This window comes from Scleropages formosus, chromosome 16, assembly GCF_900964775.1.
Source record: "Scleropages formosus chromosome 16, fSclFor1.1, whole genome shotgun sequence".
NCBI classification, from domain to species: domain Eukaryota; kingdom Metazoa; phylum Chordata; class Actinopteri; order Osteoglossiformes; family Osteoglossidae; genus Scleropages; species Scleropages formosus.
Genome location: NC_041821.1, coordinates 9,088,047 through 9,109,747, shown reverse-complemented (window position 1 = coordinate 9,109,747; position 21,701 = coordinate 9,088,047). Strand labels below are relative to the sequence as shown.

General features: G+C 43.2%; 1 protein-coding gene across 4 annotated transcripts in view; it reads left to right on the top strand.

Annotated features, from left to right (window-relative positions):
- The window catches only part of slit2 (slit homolog 2 (Drosophila)), a 120,639-nt gene that overhangs the window by 77,637 nt on the left and 21,301 nt on the right, over positions 1-21,701 (top strand). For all 4 annotated transcript variants that reach the window (XM_029258973.1, XM_029258974.1, XM_029258976.1 and 1 more), the window contains exons 7-19: positions 1,083-1,154; positions 2,419-2,582; positions 2,879-3,011; positions 8,162-8,233; positions 8,870-8,941; positions 10,113-10,184; positions 12,285-12,428; positions 12,923-13,086; positions 15,901-16,051; positions 16,559-16,633; positions 18,338-18,481; positions 19,114-19,257; positions 21,476-21,642. In XM_029258973.1, the coding sequence (XP_029114806.1) occupies positions 1,083-1,154; positions 2,419-2,582; positions 2,879-3,011; positions 8,162-8,233; positions 8,870-8,941; positions 10,113-10,184; positions 12,285-12,428; positions 12,923-13,086; positions 15,901-16,051; positions 16,559-16,633; positions 18,338-18,481; positions 19,114-19,257; positions 21,476-21,642 (1,574 nt within the window). The remainder of the gene's footprint in view (positions 1-1,082; positions 1,155-2,418; positions 2,583-2,878; positions 3,012-8,161; positions 8,234-8,869; positions 8,942-10,112; positions 10,185-12,284; positions 12,429-12,922; positions 13,087-15,900; positions 16,052-16,558; positions 16,634-18,337; positions 18,482-19,113; positions 19,258-21,475; positions 21,643-21,701) is intronic.

The following is a 21,701-nucleotide window of genomic DNA, read 5'->3' as shown; positions in this document are numbered from 1 at the left end:
CTGCAGCACTGCAGTACTTATTGAACCAAAGGACACACTCGCTTTGCCAGTCCAGTCCAGAGCAGTCCAGCTTGAGGACTCAGAAATGAATGAACTGGTGCACTGGTTACGAAGCTAAATTACTTACCAGCAGCACAGCAACTATATGTCACAGCTGCATCATTTCATTCTTGCTCTTTTGCAAGACTTACTTGACTCTGCTTTTAGGTTGCTGTTAGTTACTCTTACAGAACCTACAAATACATCTTATTTTTTGTAGAAGAAAAACGTGTTGGATCTACCCAGCTGTGCCGATGGATTCACTAAAATTGACCTTTTTAAGACATGTCTTACACCTACTCAGCTGCACTTAAACCCTGCCCTTTTTAGACTATGTCTCATGCCTACTCAAGTGTACCTATGCCATGCCCTTTTTTCTTAGACATTGTGTCGTACCCATCAGACTACATCTGGAAGGGTAAATGCTTCTAAATCTAATTTGACTCATGATGACGACTGATGTTTTTCAATGTAAAAGAGGGTATGGAAGTGGTATACCATTGCCTTCTTCAGTACATATATTTGAGCTGTGAGAGGAAAGCCAAGAAATCTCTAAACAAAGGCAAATTTGAACGCAGGTCTGAAAGCACAGACCAGGAGAAATGAGGCACCAGCGCTATACCTGCGCCACTGTGAGCTGTGGCATGTACCAGCACCTAGTCCGCACCCTTTTTTGAAAGACTTACATACTTGACTTTTTCTGATCTTTTCCCTTTTTTGTAAGACATTTCCCAAGACTCCTGGATCCCATGTCTCTGTTTGCTTTCCTGTGCCCTTCAGCAGTATACAATTTGAGACAGCTTTAATGACATTAACCATCTTGCTGATGGCAAGAGTAATTTCTGTCACGTGCCATAGCTCACAGGATGGACCTGATGAATTTGAAATAAAGACGGAAATAAAACTACAGGGTAGCTATTTTATTTGCAGCCAGCTGGGTAAGGCATGCCTCTTGTAACCTTCCTTTTTGAGGAAAAAAAGACATTTTGTTGAGCAAGATGTCTTTGGTGTAATAACATTATTTTCTCCCTCTCATTTCACAGCACGCTTAACAACAACAACATTACCCGGCTGTCCGTGGCCAGCTTCAACCACATGCCCAAGCTCAGGACATTGTGAGTGTAATAGGGCTTCCTTTTCCAGCACTGTGTCCGATTGGCTTCTTCTGGGCAAAACAGTAAATGTGGTAATCAAAGCACACCATGGGCCAAATTTCCCTCCACTGGGAATTAGCTATAGCTGTAAAGTAATTATTTGTGAGACCGCAGCATGCCGACCGTCTTCGTTGGACTTAATGACAGCTGAATAAATATTCATGATCCTATGCAGTTTACATTTATATGTGTCATGTATGTATATTTATGTGCAATGATGGATTTGTGTAATTAGAGATTACCTTTTCCGATCTTGAAGCGGCCTAATCTCCCTGATGTAAAATTAGCATTCTGGACCAGATCCCGTGATTTAATAGCCATTACAGTGATTGGGTTAGGACTGGACTGAAAGGGTTTCAGAATGACATTACTCTGACTTGAAGAAAATCAGACAAAGAGTTCCATTTGTACTGTTGCATTTCCTCTGTCAAGCAGGAAAAAGGTCTAAAGACATATTTGTAATTTATTCAGTTCATTTCTGGGATTTTTTTATTAATGGGAAAAAGTGGCTTCTTGCTGCTTGGAGTGGAGCCATGATGTTGAGAAGGTCACTGGTAACACAAAGACATTAGCAAACTGTTTCTGCTTCTTTAGTGTTCAGGGGATTGCGTCGGTTATTGGTCTCAATGGACAAAAAAGCTAATCCATTTCCTGTGATTAAACAGAAAGCCAGAGGAGGTAGCTATAAAGTGGCTGAATGGCTTTTTGTACATCGCATTTCTGCTCTTGTTCCGGAGGAATTGTATGTGGCCCATTAAAGGGATTTAAGCGACACTTCAAAAGGTGCATAGAATTCCTGGACATCGAAATACAAATTTGACAAAACGAGCCAAATCCCCCGATTTAGTAAACCAAATCTCTGTATGTCTAAGACATACTAGTGTATTTATAACATTCGCTTCATCTCTGAATTAGCAATTTCACGGGGGCAAAGGCTGGCGCAATCGATTTTGTGACTCGCAGCTCCATTTTTTAATTAATTTCTAACTGAAAGCCTGATGTTGCAGGGCTGTTAACTAAAGTGTACACGGCCATGACAGGCGTAGTGGAATTTATAGAAAAGATTAAAACATTGATTCCTCATTAGTGGCTCATCTTTCTGCCGTCCCCTCCAGGCCCCGCCAGCCATTGTCAGTTGCCATTCCCCCACCCTGCTGCCAGCCGCCGGCGGCCCGTCACCGACGCGTTCATTTGCATGTATTGACTGCTTTCCCCTCCCGTTCAGCCGCCTGCACTCCAACAACCTCTACTGCGACTGCAACGTGGCCTGGCTGTCCGACTGGCTGCGGCAGAGACCCCGGCTTGGGCTCTACACGCAGTGCATGGGACCCCCGCACATGAGGGGCCACAATGTGGCTGAGGTGCAAAAGAAGGAGTTTGTGTGTACAGGTGAGAGCGCTAGATGCATCCATCATTTGGCTATTGCTTGCGACCGAAGACTTGAAGATCAATCTTCATGAAGTAGTTTGACACTTGCCTATTGACTGCAGTTCCAGATAATAACTGCTCCCAGAAGACATGCTGTAGCCAAGAACGGGACGAGTTTGTTTTGGAAAAACATGTACAGGGTTGCCTGTCGTATAAGGGACCTTGCATTTGTAGTTATACCGAAGCCACCGGATCTGACCCGCTGAGGAGCGACATCAGCGTGCCGAGTTGAGCGTGTCCCGTGCCGTTCTCCGCAGGTCACCAGTCCTCCTCGTCCTGCAGCGTCCTGCAGTGTCCCGACTCCTGCACCTGCAGCAATAACATTGTGGACTGCCGCGGGAAAGGACTGGCGGAGATCCCCACCAGCCTTCCGGAGACTATAACCGAGATGTGAGTGTCACTTGTCACCCTTCCCACTGCATTTTCATTGCTTTACTCGTACATCGAAACTGCCATCTCTGCTGGACTTGTGCATGACTCAGTTACCATTGATGTATGTATTTTATTACGCACTTCCTCAGACTGAAGACTTATCAGAAGTGCATGCTTTTTTTCATCTTACCTGACCGAGTATTTTTGGCAACAGCACCTTTTAAAAACTAATCGGTTTTAATATTGGTTTCATATTACACAGATACGAGCGTAATGCATAACTGTGTTTTGTTTGTTTCTTGAGGTTACTGGGTGTCAGATACTTGCAGGAGCACTGTAACTTAGTAGGTAGTATAGCGATGAGGCTGTCACCTTATACCCTGAGGTTCCTGGGTTCAAATCCTCACTCCTAATTTTGTACTCTTGATCAGGGTACTTGCATGAGCTCATACAGTAAGAATCCCCCTGCTGTATGAATCATTGGTGATCAGGTAGTGTACAAACCTGGCTTTGTAAGGTGCCTTAGGCAAAGACATGAGCGAGCTCAATGAAGAATAATAGCAATGGTCAAAGTGGTGCCCATTTATAACCCATCTTATTAAAAGACATCTGAAATGATTAAATGCACTATAATTACATTACAGCACATCGCTGTCCATTAGTTTTTGTATGATCGTATTGCTCAGTGTAGTAAATGGTTAAGTTGCTGGTGCGGACATACTGCTGGACTGAGAAAATGAACAGAATTGTTCATGACTGTGACACCCTGTGGGTTCCTGGAGATTTTCCTGTGGTGCGTCCTACTTTCTTTTCTCATTTTGTTTGCTGGGCATCACTGCTGCTTTGCAATTTATGACAATGTCAACCGAACAAGGGCACATAGAGCTATTCAATTTTCCCACAGTGCTTGAACAAAAACCTTGTGTTTCTCAATCTTTAAAAGGCCATCTTAAAAAAAAGCTTGATTCTGTTTAAAAATGGAGAAACACTAAATCTGTGTTTCAGAATAAATTTTTCACTTTGCTTTTTACGACAGCCATTAAATTTCACAGTAGCTTTTGGTCCCTCATACTGCAAATCCTTATTTTCCACTACACATTTCTTTCATTATCTTTGTTCGTTCAGACAATTATTAATAATGGAATCATGATCATAATATATGAGATTAAATGTAAGAGGAATAATATAAAATTTTTCCTTTTTTTTGGTCATGCCAGATCTTTTTTATTTTGCTGCATATGTTTTTGCCTTGTGTCTGTATCTTCAGCTCCTTAAACATCTTGACAATGTGAAAAACATGTACTGCAGTGTTGATCTGCAGTAGAATTGTTAACCCAGCTAGGAACTTTTGAAAGCACAATTTTTATACTCTTTCTTGAAATACTTGTTACATTAACAATGTGCTTTACATGCTAGGCAGCATAAAATATATTCATCGAGGTCTCAAAATTATAGAATTTCTAAGGCCATATTATTTAAAGTTACTGCATTTGTGGAAGTTGTAAAACTTGATCACTGTGAAATGAAAATGCTTAGTGATGCACATACTGATGCACCTATTGCAGTATGTGAAGATTTGCTTCAGAAGTGAAGGTGAATTTTTGAAGATGAGATTATTTCTCATAAGCCTAGCGTAAGGAGATGTTTAAGGTAACAGTCCTGTGTCCTGTTATATCGTTATATATTTTTTAACTTGTGTTTTATTAGTCATACATTTACACTATATGACTAAGGCAATCACATGACAGATTGATATTTCATTTTTTCTGATTAGTTTTTGCTGGTCACCACAAAGAGCTGAATATTGATTTTTATGCCCTTCCAAAGTTCCTTTGGTGGTTAAATTAAACAATTATTTCAAAGAGGTTACTCTGACCCTTTTTTTACACAATAAAAAAATGCAAATGGTTTTTGGAAACTCCCGGGGCCTCACATCTGAAAGATTTTCATGCACGTAGATTAAAATATATTTTCTGATTTAACTGACACTTTTCTCCAAAACACCTTACAGTGTTGAGCTACCTACTATTATATAGTTTTTTTTTTTTTTACTTGAGGAATTTTAGCGTTAGTACTTTGCTCAAGGGTATTATGGCAGTAGGTTTGATTGAAATTTGCAACCTTTTAATCTTAAGGCAAGTATATGAACAATTTCGAAATGACACTTTTGTGAAACTGTGCTCAGTCATATGCAAACTTCCCATCTTTGCAAGTGATGCTTTGCTGTGCAATAACATTCAGATATCTCAGATCTGAGTGAGGATTTTTTTTTTTCCCTGCACTTGTGTTTTGTCTTGGATTTTACACTAATATTGAAGCAGATGTGTCTAGTGTGTTTAGTTTTAATACAGTTTAATATACATTATCTTAACATAGATTCCTTCTTTTCTAAAGAACATCCTGCAGTATTTTTTTTTAAACACCATGTGCTATGGGGGTGCGATGGTGCAGTGGGTTGGACCTGGTCCTGCTCTCCAGTGGGTCTGGGGTTCGAGTCCTGCTTGGGGTGCCTTGTGATGGACTGGTGTCCTGTCCTGGGTGTGTCCCCTCCCCCTCTGGCCTTATGCCCTGTGTTGCTGGGTAGGCTCCGCAACCCCATATGGGACAAGCAGTTCTGAAAGTGTGTGTACCATGTGCCATATATATTTTGTATTGTTTCCACAGTCCAGTTGATCCTGTAGTAGAAGAGCTGCTCCACTATTTAAGTTGTACCGCTGAAAACTGCTCGGGAACGTCTTTATCACTGAGGCTCCTTTATGAACCTCTGCAGATAGATTTTTATCCCAGCGAATTTGTTCTGTTAGCTCTGCTAGCTCTGTATTATGTGTTCAGATACAGCTTTCAGAGAATGTAGGATTAACGAATTCACCCTGCGTCATGGTTTTATGAGCGATGTTCTTGACTTCAGGAAGGTATGACAGACAATAGATGTCAGCTGTTGGAGCTGATAGCACATACTGTTCACCGATTGCATTTTCCTGCCTGAATCTCATCATTGGCACAAGTGATGAGGTTTTCTAATCTGGCAACAAGTTCATAGTTTTTTTTTTTTTTTTTTTTTTCCCAATGCATTGATGCATTTATTAACTGCGAGATTTATACACTCAGTCATTCTGAATTTGTTTGGTCAGCCAGAGTCATCGATTTATAGCTAAACTTGTCGAGAGACAATGTCAACTCGAGATCATGAGTGGTGGCATTCAAAGCAGCACTGAGCTGGGTCTTCTGAACCACTGAACCAGTAGCCGTCCTGGGATGTAGAGGGGGCAACTAAAGTCAGAGGCCAGATGTTGCACTGATGTGCTACTGCTTGGGTGTTTCAGGCACACACTTTGCTCACATTCCTGCCAGTACTGAGCTCCCACCAGCCACTTCCACCTCCACTTACTGAGAGCATCTGCACTCGGGTGCATCGATTGTATATCTGTACGTGGATGCATTGATCACAGCTCGTATTGCTGGAAGGGCACTGCCCACAGGTATCTGATGGCAAACCCGCTGTCTGTGCAACCTTACGCCTTCTGCCTTCTTTTACTCATGTCTGGCCACGCTCTGTCAGTAGCTCCTGGCCACGTCATCCCACAACCAGAGCAGAGACCTGCTCTGGCACACTGGCATTAGGTTGTACAGAGCACTGGGCCAAATGGAGACATTAGGCTGAAGTGGAAACAGCCGAGTCCTTCCCTTCTTGATTAGGCATGTGCAGGCAAATACATTACTTGAAGCCGATCCAAAACCTCAGTTTGAAAGTTAAATATATTCAACATCTCAACTAAACCTGATTAGCAATTATTATATACAGTTTTGTTAAATTTGTATATATAAAGCCTCAAGTGCTTTGATATTTGTGGGTTCCATCTGAAGATTTAAAACAAAAAAAAAAATTGTTTGAACTATGGACCTCTCCATGGAATATTTTAAAGGCACATTAACTGCATGATTCTTTTCAGTTGAGTTTTTTTTTCTTAAATTTAACTTATAAAAACTCTGATTTTGCTTAAGCAAATGGTGGGAAAGTATATCATAATGAATCTGAGTGCAATAATTTTCACATTAGTCTCTTCTTTAAAAGTCAGAAAGGGGGCATTGTTTTTCCAGGGAAAATATATCCAATACCATATGTCTTAGAAAGAACTTGAAGGCATTGTGACTTGTTGGAGGTCATGGATATTTAATGTAAGATGTTTGTTTAGTCTGGTGTTGCAATGCCAGAATTGTCATAATTAGATTCTTCACGGAACAGTAGCCTCCGACTTGCAGCATGGAGCTAGGCTGATCCCGAAGCAGATTAACTACAGCATCAGACAGCAGGAAATAAAGGAAATGAGCATCGTGCATCTGCCTTTGAAAATAAACAGCTTTGTTGACATTGGCCGCATTGTCCAAAATTCCTCTTAGGGTTTGTTTTCTCAAAAAAGTGAACTGGAAACAATATGCCAAAGTCACCAAAATGAAGAAAGTCCTTGTGTCAACCTTTAATCGCTCGCCTTGATGGTTTCGAAGTGATCAAGTCCCTTTTTCAATGGATTTTAAAGTAATGGCCTTTGTTAATGGAACTCTTTCTGAAAAGACACTGTGCCATAATTCATCATAGATGGTGGGTGATACTCTGCTGTCTCTCGCACATCGACCTTGAGGGTTCTCTGTACGTATAGCTAAACTCATATAAAAGCTGTAACACCTTTAAATCAGCAGACAGGTGTACAGTTTTGTTAGATCTACAGCAGAAAGTACACTGAGCACAACACAGGCTACAGAACAACAAAATTCAAGAGCTGTAAAGCTGTAAAATGTATAAACAGAATATACGTATTGTGTCTACATTATAAAATAGTAGGTTATTAATAGTACATTATAACAGTATATTATATTAGGTATGCTATTATTTAATTCATTCATTGTTAATAGCTGCTTGACCTAATGTCGGTTGTGGTGGTTCATATAACATACAAGCAGCTTAGGTGGGAAGCAAGGTGTGCTGCGTGGAACGCCATTCCATCAGTTAGTTATTTTAGCCATTGTTAAGAGTAGATATATTTTTTGACTATGTTGCATCACTTGAGGCCTGACTCTATGTGTCTGTACAGTTCATCTGAATATCATGTACTGCTGCCTGAACCAACAAAACATTTTCTTTGGTAATATATGTATGTATTTGTTTTCTACAGCCGCTTGGAGCAGAATGCAATCAGGGTCATTCCTCCCGGTGCCTTTTCCCCATACAAGAAGCTGAGAAGGATGTAAGTACAGAAAGGCCGACAGGGGGATGCCTTACCCTCTGATAACACACTACTGCTTTCGGGAAGCACTTTTATTGACCCTCAAGTGTACATGCGAAAAATAAGCAGTCATCGAACAGAACTTGACCGTAGCATTGTCATTAAGAGAACGACCAGGTATTTAAAACGTGCTAGTTGGTCCTCTTATTTTCGGTAAACCATAGAAGGTCTTCTGTCTTCCAGATTTCTCTTATAAGCCTGAAAATGTCTAGTGTTAGGTTATTAAATTTTCTCTGACAGAGCAGAATCATGAATGCAGCCCTGGAAGATGATGTTTTGCGGCGGTCCATCTGGAATACTGCTTATTTGAAAGGAAATCTTGTTTTATTTAGTGAATGGGCCTGTTGGGTTTTGCGAGGACATATCCCTTACGCGTCCCTCATCGTACAGGACCAGCAGTGTTTGATATCTCTGAGCCATTCGGGATGAACCGGACTGAATATAAAGAAGTACTTCGCATTTTCACCTCCTGCTGCTTGTTCCTCCATGTTTCCTCTGGTCCTTGCCAGAGGCGTTCGAAACCGGTGGGGAGGAAGGGCGGCTCGGTGTGTCTCAATACCTGTCCGGTAAAGCCTCCTTCCTTCTGTGCCGTTGCAGAGATCTGAGTAACAACCAGATTTCTGAACTTGCACCCGACGCTTTCCAGGGCCTGCGCTCTCTCAACTCACTGTAAGTTGTTTTGATTATGAAAAAAACGTTTGCCTTAATGCCTGTAAGGGAGTAACTTAACCCTGTTTTATTTTCTGCCCGTGAAATATGTATGTTATCGTTCTGAATGTTATCTTCTTATTCGTAAATGTGGAGTCAGTCAGATGCAGGCGTTTGGTATGTAACGCCATGTATGAAATACATCTCCTTTTCTTATTATTGATCACTTTGACAAACTTGGCATCACCATTCTATGCAAGAGGTAGTGAGATCTCTGTTAACTGTACATCCTGGCTTTTAATATATTTGCCCATATGCCTTAAAGAGTAGTTATTCTAGTATTAAGTAAGATAAGGCCCCTGTGTGGTCTGAATACCGACTGAGCGCTCCGGTCTGTCTGGAACAGGTTTGGCCCAGGTCATTTCTCCCATTTGCGGAACTCCTTTCATTCCAGTGAGGCCAGACCCACAAGGTCTTTCTTTCACCTGGATCTTACATCACCTCTTGGGGTGCTTTAAAGAGACAGACCGGGGTTATTCCCCCTGACCCACAGTGCGGTGGTGCCCAGCATGGGGAGAGAGTACCCTGCCTTGCAGCCTGCCACTGGACACATGGTTTTCATATCGGCGGCCTTGCCGTGTTTACCCAGGGCGTTTTTTAAGTGCCGCTTTCTGGCAATCACTTACCCGTTGTTTTCTCGGGGACCCCTTGGTGAGTGGATCTTAATGAAGCAAGGATGCAAAGGGAAGTGGACTCTCTGCTGGCATTTCCTTCTGCTCAGTCTCCCAGGAACACAGTCAAGGAAGTCGCTCTGAGTTTCAAGCAGCAATCCGACTGCATATTTATATGGACAACCTCAAATGATGCATATAGTTCAAGAACAAAGATGATTACATGTTGAGACATAGGCATTGTAGATATAAAAAAAAAAGCCTTTTAAGTCAGTTTATAGCTATTTGAAGCATATAAACATATAAAGACAAACAGAGAGCAACAGATGCTGCACTGTACAATATGAGAAATGTATATGTCGTGTGCATATATAAATTGTACATACATATATTCTTATAGTAATTGCTCTGTGCATGTAGATGCTAAAATACTTCTGTTGTGTGCAGTTGGCAGAAGACATTATGTTTGTTTATTTTTTGCTTATGAGACAGTTAATTAATTCTGTTGATTTTTGCTTCAGAGTGCTGTATGGAAACAAAATCACAGAACTCCCGAAAGGACTGTTTGAGGGCCTCTTCGCTCTGCAGTTGCTGTGAGTAGAATGAGTTGCATTCTGTATGTGAGAAGGGAAATAAATCCATGCAAATATTTTTTTCGAACTTTTCCAATACGGTGGATGTAAGAACTACACTGATTTTCCATATTTTCACCAATGAAAAAGCCAGAAGAGATTTGTTTGCTTTCATATGCTTTGATGTGCTTTGGAATGATTTATAGGATGCACCAGCATATGACTGGCTTTTACACCACATCACCAGAAAAAGAGACAAAATCTAAAAAAAATACACTGCGAGTGTTATGTTATTCTCTCTCTGGCTGCATACAATTTCAATGCTCGTAGTCTAGTGGTGTGCAGACGAAATTGTAATATTTTTGCTCAAGGGACGGCACTTCTGTCAATTTCCGTTTTGCTCAGAAATGTTGTTGTTAGAAGCTGTTTGTTGGTATTTTGCTCCTATTTCGATACCCAGCATCCTAGCAGACACACTGCATGAGTGTTTGCTTCTCCTCTTACTGCCTTGTCTGGGAAGTTCGTTTAGCAGGCGGGCTGGCTGCAGGAATCCCACCATAGGAACGCTTAGCGGGCAGCCCAACCAGCTGTTCTCCGGGGAAGATGAAGCTGTCATATCTGGTGGTCTCTGGCCCGAGTGGCCCAGGAGGGGGGTTTGGAGAGCGGGGGCGGAGGTGGAGGGTGCGGGACACAGTCAGCCGCTGTGGAATATGTTCGTCGGGCCACGATGCCACACATGACTAAAGTCCAAACCGCAAGCGCGGCGCTTCCTACTAAACACCGCTGTCATTTTATGAGAGATTACCTTTGAATTGCTGGCGAGGAGTTCTGCAGGCCCGCCAACTGTAGAAAATAATTTAAAGGTTGAGAGTGGGGCAGGGGTGGGGGGGTCTGCCGAGGGGTTATCTGGAAGATTACAGGCATTTAACGGTAGGTTTTATAGAGCACGGATTTGGAGAGGCATCTCATGTTCCTGGATGGGGGGTTGGATCGGAGCGGAGGGGTGGAAGATAGGGACGGGCTTTAGCGCCCCCGTTAGGCTGCCCTAAATGATTCGCCAAGCGCCGATCCAAAGGAGAGCAGGACGCCATTTGTTAAAATATTAATGAGCTCTTTGTATGATGCCTCTGTAGGGTTTTAAATCTTTCAATGGAGGAAGAGCCCATTTGCAAATGTGACTAATGACAGGAAAGGAAGCAGAGTTTAATCCCTGCATGCTGACAAACCGTGTACGAATTTGCACAGGTGCGCCACTCAACGCATTAGCTAAGATCTCGACATGCCCACAGAAACTCAAGTATGGGGTTGGGAAATGTCGAATCTGGCATGTTTGTATTCCAGTGGCTCGGAATTTCAAAGTGCGCATTTGAGGGCCCAAAAAAGCGGGACTTTCCCTCAGAGTTTCTGATGTGTTTTTCCAGTTTAAAAATGTCTTTTTTTGTTTTGTTTTGCTTTTTTCGGGTGGCTGGGGCAGGGAGCAGGAGACGGTCATCTGGAGTGCTGTAGTGTGTTTGAGGAATGCCACCGATGTGTGTCTTGGAGGGAATGGGGGCATTATGGCAACCACAAGTGTTAGCCGCTGACGCTAATCCAGCATTCCTGAGGAAGTGTCTGATTCATGACGCCGTCCGCAGGGCACATCCGGTCTCCCTGGGCCCCATCTTTCACATAAAATTCCCATACTATCAGTATTGTAAACAATTTGATGAAGGTGGCAGGCTAGAGGGAGTTTAAGACAGTAAAATAAACACATTAATTGCAGTATGATGTACTGAGATTCATCCAGATCATAAGATGTATCTTCCAGACCATGCTATGATAATGGAGTGTAACCATGGAATGCTCTGGTAAATATTAGTGCGTCTCTCAAAAGCTCAAAAGTTTCAAATCTTGGCCTTGTGTGAAATTAAATGTGCGCTGCTGTTGGAATCAATTAACATAATGTATTGAATGGAGGCCGTGTTTGTTCAGAATATTCTATAGTGTGTAGAGGATTACATATTTATCAAAGCCATTCTTAATCACCTACAGGCTCAGTGGGGATGAATGTTGACTTTTCCTTTTAGCATGCACAAACTCTAATTACCTGTATTTTTAATTATTTTGTTTTTGCCCCATCAGGCTTCTTAATGCCAACAAGATAAATTGTCTACGTGTGGACGCATTTCAAGATCTGCACAACCTGAATCTGCTCTCGTTGTACGACAACAAGCTGCAGACTATTGCCAAAGGGACGTTTGCGTCACTCCGAGCTATCCAAACCCTGTATGTAATATTTGATGTTTTGTTCTCCATTTTCAGTTTTTCCGAAGGCTCCATAAACACCGTTGCCCTAGGCTTTTTTCTGAAGCAGCTTTAATACTGAGTCAGCAAGAAGCCATATCAGCCCTATGGGCTAGAATGAGGAAGGAATATGTTTGATGTCAAGGATTTTGTTTTTTTCTCCGAGTACACGTGTACAATACCTGTGAAAAGTTTGTGTAGATTTGCTGGAAAGTAGTTTAAGTTATGAAAATTAGGTGTCATGTCCTCCCAGCTCTTCTGCAGTAATTCCCAGACATGTAGGTGGGTTCCTTAGCTTCCGCTGCTTGGTCCAATATGGCCCATATAAGTACTGTCCAGTTTGACCAGGTAATAGGTTACCCCCAAAAATGGAAAGCTATATCAGTTTTACCAGTCCAGCTCCCCAACCTCTTGTTCTCACGCTTCATCCACGTTCCACTCACCTGAAAGTTATAAAACCTCTCAACTCCTCCAAGGCACTTGGCCCAGAACCCATTCATCTGTGACTGCCACCTGAAGTGGCTGGCAGACTACCTGCAGGACAACCCGATTGAAACCAGTGGAGCTCGCTGCACCAGCCCGCGCCGTCTTGCCAACAAGCGCATCGGCCAGATCAAGAGCAAGAAGTTCCGCTGCTCAGGTAATGCCCACTTGGCCCTGTCCTTGGCCTCTTCCCACTCAGTCACTCCGTAAAACACTCCTGCCTTCCCCGTCCCCTTACCCCCTTCGTGTTTACCTTCTTTTATTCATCTCATTCTACTCTCTACGTGTGGACTGAACGTAAGGTTCTTTATAAACAGTAATCACAGTTCCAGAACTCAAATGTAAGATAATATCATGAAAGAACAGTCTTTATGGAACATATTCCTTCAGTGTGGATTCAGTTGTTTAGTATGAGTCTAAAACCTCGTATTTATAACCACTATCCTCCATTTGATATTCATACTTTCACCATCGTCAGTAATAGTTGCTTGCTAACGTTAATTATTAATTTCTCTGATCTCCTGTAAGCTTATTCCACAGTAAGAATGCATTTCTCTCCCCTGCTGACCAGCCTTCAGCTACATCTCTCTCTCTGTATCTCTTCTCTTGTGTAGCAAAAGAGCAGTATTTCATTCCAGGTAGGTGTAGCTGTATCCCACAGTTGCTGAAGCACAGTATGCACCCCAACGCACCCCGCTCCAAACACACATCCCCCAGCCCAGTCGAGTGTGCTCGAGGCACTGAGGGTGGAGAGCATGGTCCGTCTTCCTGGGATGAGGTTGGGGGCCTGATGAGTTTCTGGTGTGACAGCTGCTCACAAATACACTAATTTGAGCACCGCGTGATGAGCCCTGCATGCAGCTTTCATCCTGGCTTGAGGCTATGACAGCGTTCTCTCTCTTTATGAACTGATGTCCAGCCCGTTCACTGCGTTTCTCCCAATGGCTGAGCTCACTTAATGTCATATCAGAGTGTGGATGATCTCATCCCTGGGAGAAAAGAAGGAACACTATATTTATTTCATTGTCTCATTAATTAATTATGTGTGGTTAATTATTGTGTAGCTGTTGAGCCGTGGGTGACATAGCCGTTAAGTACATGGGCTTGTAACCTGAAGGTTGCCAGTTTGAGTCCTGCTACCCACCACTGCCGCTGTACCCTTGAGCAAGGTACTTACCCTGAATTGCTCCAGTAAAATACCCTGCTAAATAAAGCATTACCTAAGCAAGGATGTAATGATTAACAATGTGGAAAAGCCTTCTATTGACATTTTATTTAAGGTGTTTGTCAGTTGTGCTGAGCTTAAAAGACCTCAGTAAACACAGCTCAGACGTGGCGTTACTGCATAATCATGAGTGATGATTCTCAGCTGATGTTTTATGTTTACAGTGATTTATTTTAGGACCCCCATACTGGAATCTTTAGCCTATTTCACCCTTTCTAGTTTCTGAATGTTTTTGGTGTGATCTTGCAGTGCTACTAAACGCTATACACAGTCCATACTAACACGATGGCATGTTTCGAAGAAGGCATACTGATAAAAACAAGACTCTGGACAGGAATTTCAGATGGTAAATGACTAATTTACCCTAAAACTACATCATAAAACCCTAAATCATTCTCTAAGCAGCCAGTTACCTTTATTATACATCTAGGCTTCGCTCGCTATGTTCACTTCACTGCTGTTCTGAGGCAAAAACTAAACTGCCATGAAAATTTTGTGCTTTTTTTTTACACTGGACACGAAAACGAGAGGAATTCTATAAAGATTGAAATCATGTGTTTGTTTTTTCCATTTTGGCACATTCAGGAGTCCATCATTTTGGCTGTAAGTAAAATATTGCCTCAGAGCCAACAGTGTCCCACCACTTCTGTTTGTTCCATTTGACCCCTGACCTTTGAGCCCTGACTTTTGACCCTGTCGTATTCTCTGTATGTGAAAACCCTCCCAAGACCAGTGAGACGTACAGGAAGGGGAAACGTCGGCGCGTTCAGTGGATGTGTCTCCTGATTAAATACAACGTGGATACATATGTGTGTTTTAATAGCTTTCCGTGCTTTCAGGTGGGCGTTTGTTTTAGAGAAGCGGGGCTGCGTACAAATGTCCGTCTCCTGACCACTGCAATCCTTCCTTCTCTTGACTCCAAAGCTGCGATTTTCCCGCCACTGCTACTCCTTGTCCAGTTGGTGGCCCTGCCCCTTTGCCCCCAGTTCCTGGCCCCCTGTGCCCCCTGTCCTGCTCCTGTGCTCTGTCTCTCTCCCTCCTTCGCCTAGTGGAGGAAATTCAGCAGGGTTTTCCTTTGTGCTTGATCTAACCATGTGGTTGCCAGGTACGAGTAAAACATGGTTCTGTCAAGCACCATGGGACACCTTGCAGCATTCGACAGCGTGGCAAGGCGCACGAGACAGCCCGTCCTCGTGGTTTCAGTAAAAGATCCGGACTGTCGGGTCCCCACGAGAGCACGAAAGTCCGGGCAGCGAAACGCAAGCGGAAGTCATTAGTGTAACAGTCCTTTCTCTTGGACACAATGGGAACATTTCGCTGGGAGATCCAGGGCGGCTCACATGGGGCACCGAAGGAAAGACGTCCATGGGTTTAATTGCTGCTACCGAAGGACCAAAAGCAAGTCGAGAGGGCACCTCCGTGCCATGGCTCCTTCATTTGAGCTCCCGTTTTTGTCTTTTCGAGCCTGCGGTCCTCTTCGCAGGCTTTCGAGCCAAATTCCCGGTCGTCGTTATGGCGACAACTGAGTTTCCTCTGCTGCGGAATTGTTTGACTTCCGGGCCCTGAATGTCCCCACCACTTACCTATTGTGCCTCGTCTCACTTACGCTCGACTACATCATCTCTCCCCCTCCACCCTCCTTTCCCCCAGAGCCTCCTGTTTTAAAGACCAACTTGTCTCTGAGCACCCCGAACCCCCTCTTCCTGTCCACGTTGGCGAGTAACGGTCGCCATCGCTCTTCCGCAGGCACGGAGGACTACAGGTCCAAACTGGGCGGCGACTGCTTCGCGGACCTGGCTTGCCCGGAAAAGTGCCGCTGCGAGGGCACCACTGTGGACTGCTCGAACCAGAAGCTCACACGCTTCCCTGAGCATATTCCCCAGTACACGGCTGAGCTGTAAGTCATTTGGGAGCCCTGGACAGGCCGTGTCGAATGAGGGACACGGGATACCCCAGACTGAAACCAATACGGGAACAACTTCCCTCTTCTCATAGATCATCAGTGTGTGAACAGCAAAACATGTAACACACAGGTTCTTGGTTATATATGCATGTTAGTTCTCTGTATACCCACAATAGCACTGATTATTCACCAAAAAGGTCATAGTTTTTTCAGATAATTTACACTGTTTGACTAAAATGGAAGGAAACGTACAAATGACTTGTGCCTGACTGGGTTTGTATGAAACTGCTACTGTGGTTGTCGGTAATAAAGAACGACTAATATCTCCTGATCATTTGCAGCAAGTAATCTAAATTGTACTGCAAGCTTATTGATTGTTGCTTTGATACTTTATTTTTTGTGCTTTCTTAATCCAAGTTCACATTTGGACAAATAAGACACACAGAGAATCATGTCAGTGTGGGTCTTTGAATAATGCCTTTCATCTCACTTCTCACTCAGGCGTCTCAACAACAATGAGTTTACAGTTCTGGAAGCGACGGGGATCTTCAAGAGACTGCCCCAGCTCCGAAAAATGTGAGTCATGTTCCACAACAGCCGACATAATTCTTGTTAGCATGTGACTTTGGGCAGCAGGTTGCATAGTGGTTGGTGGTGCTGCTGTGCACCTGAAGGGTCAACACTGGAACATCACCTCCTACGGTAGTACTTTAGAGCTAAGCACTTACCCTGAATTGCGCCGAATAAAAAAGACCCCTTGGTATAAATTGGAGAAAAGCATCAGTTAAGTAAATGTAAAACCATGTTGAGAGGGGTGCAGTGGCGCAGTGGGTTTGACTGGGTCCTGCTCTCCGGTGGGTCTGGGGTTCGAGTCCTGCTTGGGGTGCCTTGCGATGGCTTAGCGTCCTGTCCTGGGTGTGTGTCCCCTCCCCCTCCAGCCTTGCGCCCTGTGTTGCTGGGTTAGGCTCCGGCTCTCCGTGACCTTGTAGGGGACAAGCGGTTTCAGATGGTGTGTGTGTGTGAAAACCATGTTGACGTTGAACAAGTCAATGCAAAAGCGAAACCTATGTGTGGATGTATGTGAATTTTTAAATACATGCTTTCTTTAAAAAAATGTTCTGCAAATTGATAAACCAGTACTTCTTGTAACTAAAGCCAATATTTAAGCTGTAGACTACTGGCTCTTAGCTACACCTACATTTCTGGCCCTTGTCTTGAGGAACCAGAAGGTGAATGCCCACTTTAAGTCTCACACACACACACACACACACACACACACACACACGCCACACCGAGTTGTTGTCATTCTTACAACTTTATTAGCCAAAAGACACAATTTAGCATAGCGTGTAATCAGCTCATCGAGCTGTGACAGGCGCTGGGCCTTGGCGGTGAACGTGACGGACCGCTCTGCTGGCCCTGCGCTGTGGTGGTTTCACTGGCACCGCGGCGCCATGTCCGCACAGCTGGTCCGTTGTGCTGCCGCAGCAGGGATCCATTGGTGCAAACAATTCCGAGGCAATTTGGGTAATCTCCTGTAACTTCCCTTGCTGTTCCCGGAACTGCACGGCGGGCCGCCACCGGCACATCAACACGTGCCTCCGACGTCTCGTTTCATTAAGCATTTATTAGAGAAATCGCAACGGAACGACTGGAGAAAGTGACTTGGCTGCCCATCCGTATCCAAACGTTTTCACTGGTAATATCCCGGAGGATGCACTTCTGGAGACGGGGACTTTTTGGAGAAATAATAAAGAAGCAGCTGGCAAACACACTTGATCGACTGTATTGTCTTGGAGGCTTTTTATGTCCTAAAATTGCAAAAAACAAAATGCACTTATTGTGTAGTTTTAAAAAAAGATTCCCTATTCAATAGTCTGAAGAGAGGAAAGCATTTTTTTGTTTTAGTGCCTCAAAATGCTATAAATGGGAACTGGGACTTTCTTATGTTTCTCTGCCTCCAGTACATCTGCACTACAAAGCATTATAACAAAATTAAGCATAATATTGCTTTTAACGCAGTGGTAGTGAGTTTACAATGTAGCATTGTACTCCCCCCTTTTCTTGTGTCTAATTTATGTTTATTTATTAATTTACTTGCTTATTACATAATGTCTTGCAACTAAATATATATTTTTTGTATTGATGATGTATTTTGCTTCAGCCAAGTACAGTTTCCCTTCTGGTTTTTCATTCATCCATGCATTCATTCATTCGGTACTGTGATTTGTAATAATACAGTTGTAACCCCTGAATTATTTTCTGTATTTTGCCTTTAAGAAACCTGAGCAACAATAAGATCACGGACATCGAGGAAGGTACATTTGAGGGGGCCGCAGGGGTCAACGAGCTCATTCTGACGGGCAACCGCCTGGAAAATGTCCATTTCCGAATGCTGAAAGGCCTTAATGGACTTAGAACGCTGTGAGTAGAGAATTAAGCACCAGCGGCTGACTGTCGTCATTGCTTCCTGCCGAACCTGCTTGTGTTCCATCTAGTTACAAGGTTCCTAGTTGTACTGTGTTTTCATAAAAGTGAGGAGCTCTCCATCCATATTAAGCTGACCTTTAAAGAATCAGATGCACTCTGAGCGTCAGTGGAGAGAATTAGGGGGCTCTTTATTACTACTGTAAAATTAGTTTTTATCACAAGAGCAATAAGATGTTTTGTCAGGTGGACAAGAAGGGAAAAGAAACAAGGTAGAAAGTAGCTATATAGTAAAGATATTGCAGCGCCAGACTTACATTGTCATCCTGAGACCTTTGGATTTATGTGCCATTTCGCTTTGCAGATCTGTGTGCATTTTCAGTACTGCGGAAGTGTTAACTTAAAGAAAGTCTGCGTATTTAATTACATGAAGTAATATCCAGACCTCATGGGGGGATTCTCTATGAAATGGACCCAGATGCGAGTTGATTTTAATTAATGTTTTGAAAACAAAACGGGGGGGGACACCCTGTCCGTCACCCCTCGGCCCCTGCCTCGGTCGGGCGCCACTTGCAGACCCGAGTTTATCGTAGAGAACTGGGAATAACAACGGTGGCTTCTGTGTGCAGGATGCTGCGGAGCAATCGAATTACCTGCGTGAGCAACAGCAGCTTCACGGGCCTGAGCTCCGTCCGCCTGCTGTCCCTCTACGACAACCAGATCACCAGCATGACCCCGGGAGCCTTCGACACGCTCCACTCGCTGTCGACGCTGTAAGCCCCCATCCTTCACCTCCAGCTGTTGCCACTGTGGTGTTCCTGCTGCCACTCTTTTTGGCTCCACCCATATGCAGCAAGTGGGACAGAGGAGGCGGTTGTTATGGTTACTTAAAAGGAGCAGTCATGTGCCATGCCACAGATAAATCACAGCAGTGCCCAAAAATTAAATTTGTTTTTCTCGTTTCAGTCTGGTGAGGAATGTACACAACACTCTGAGATATTAATGGCATTTACTATTCTTAGTATATTATGGGACTCCTTCCCTTTATTTGCTCAGCCAGAATTATGTAGTCGATCTGGAAGATGTGCTCATTCATAATGACTTAGAAAAACAAATGGTCGCACAGAAAAAAAAGAACATGCCAGAAAACTGAATCATATGAAACCGTCTCCAATAGCAGGAGCCATACTCCAAGGATTTGCATAACAGCCGTTTGTTTGGAAAGCATAGCATACGTTGTTCACAGTGTACTAACAGGCTGTGAAACAGGGCTATCTGATTAGCTAGCTGTAAACTCAGATGGGAAGATATCAGACGTTGTTCATACTCAGTTAGCTGCATCATCGCCCCGATGCTCATTATGTTTTAGCAAGGTCCGTTTTCCTGAATGAATTAGATCTCGAAGAGACAGCAGCTCTGTAACTGAAAAATTGGATGGGTTGGAGGCAGGAAGCTGGGTCTTACATCAGGATGCCTGCTGTGTATCATAGTAAAAGCAGAGAATTAAGTGTGCACAGCATAGGTAAAGGGCATGAGTAAAACATCTGGTATTGAGTGCTGGTGTCCAACTTTTTGAATGTGATCGCAATTTTGTGATCAATCACAGAAGCACAAATCACAGAATGTGATCAATCACAGTTTTTCCAATTACACTGGGGGTTTCTGATTGGCCAGCAGTGACCAATGAATGTGAATGTTAATTTTTGACCCGTAAGGTGAAACCTAAAAAGGTAAAGTCAGAATTTGTATCCATCATAATATCCTGAACCTTTATTGAACCTTTAATCCACGCTGTCTAAAAGTGACTTTCAAGCATTTTCAGCCATATGAAAAACCAAGATATAAAATATTTCTTGTAATAGTACTTCTGTGTACGATGTATTTTTCCAGTCTGCTGTCTTTGCCATGTTGATGTTTGAGATGGGGTTTTACTGTTCAGTGTGTCTTTCTTCTTGCTTTTAGTGTCTTTTTTTGTTTGCACAAAATGGATGATGTTGCACTGTCCAATTATGTTAAAATACTGCGTATCTCTCAAATATAATGTTGGGGCAGGCTTTAGAGAGGCCACAATACACACTCTGTGCTTTATTAGATGCATCCCATGCTCTCGACAGCCCCTTGCTTTGACTGACAGGCCCGACAATAAACGAGGACTTCTTGCCACATATTATGCAGAGCATCCATCACTTAAAGCATTTATCTGATTTTTTTTTTCCTCTTCTCGTTCCTGGAGGTTACAGATAGGCTGTGGGTAAATAATGGAATCCTTAGAAAGTTTTTGCTGAACTGGCATGCTGTCAGCTGGGAGAAAATTCATTTTTTGTTGGTTGTCAGGTGAGATGGGTGATTCTCCTGGGGCTGGGCAGATTGAGACCATCATGGTGACAGACTGGCAAAATAGGCATGTTTAAGAAAAAAAAAAAAGCCAATAATAATAGCAATCTGTTGCTAATATGAATATTAAATTGCTCGGTAATCTGCAGAGCACTGCAGTCTGACAGCATGTCAGAATAGCTGCCGGCTTCAATTAGCAGCAAATTGCTTATGCTTCAAATTCACCAAGATATTTACAATTTCCGGCACTGCAATCTTGACTAGATCTTTTAGTGTGAAACCATTTGGGATGAAGCTCTTGTTTATAATTTAGCTGTGGATACAATCCCTGTAAACACCTTATGTCAGACTGGGATAAGCGAATGGAGTATCTCATGCTGTTGTTTGTGTAATGTCTCAGTTCTTGTTTATAGGTTGAGGATGACTTGTTAAAGCAGAAGATTCATGTGTATCTATTCAATCCATGTATATATCTGCATCGCACACACACACTTTAACGCATACACACGCTTAGGGAGTGTGTTTTATTTCATTATTTCATGTTGTTTTTTATACACAGAGTGTCATCAAGGTGAAACTTGACCCTTGAAAGAATGAACATGGGTTATCACTCTAGCAGAGTAGCATTGTTTCACCCAAGTGTCTAACTCCCGACAGGAACCTCTTAGCCAACCCTTTCAACTGCAACTGTCACCTGGCCTGGCTCGGAGAATGGCTGAGGAAGAAGAGGGTGGTCACGGGCAATCCTCGCTGCCAGAGCCCCTACTTCCTCAAGGAGATCCCCATTCAGGATGTGGCCATTCAGGACTTTGCCTGCGATGATGGTAGCACCTCCCGTCATGCTACAAATCATCGCTGCCACGTTTAAAATTACATCTGTGCA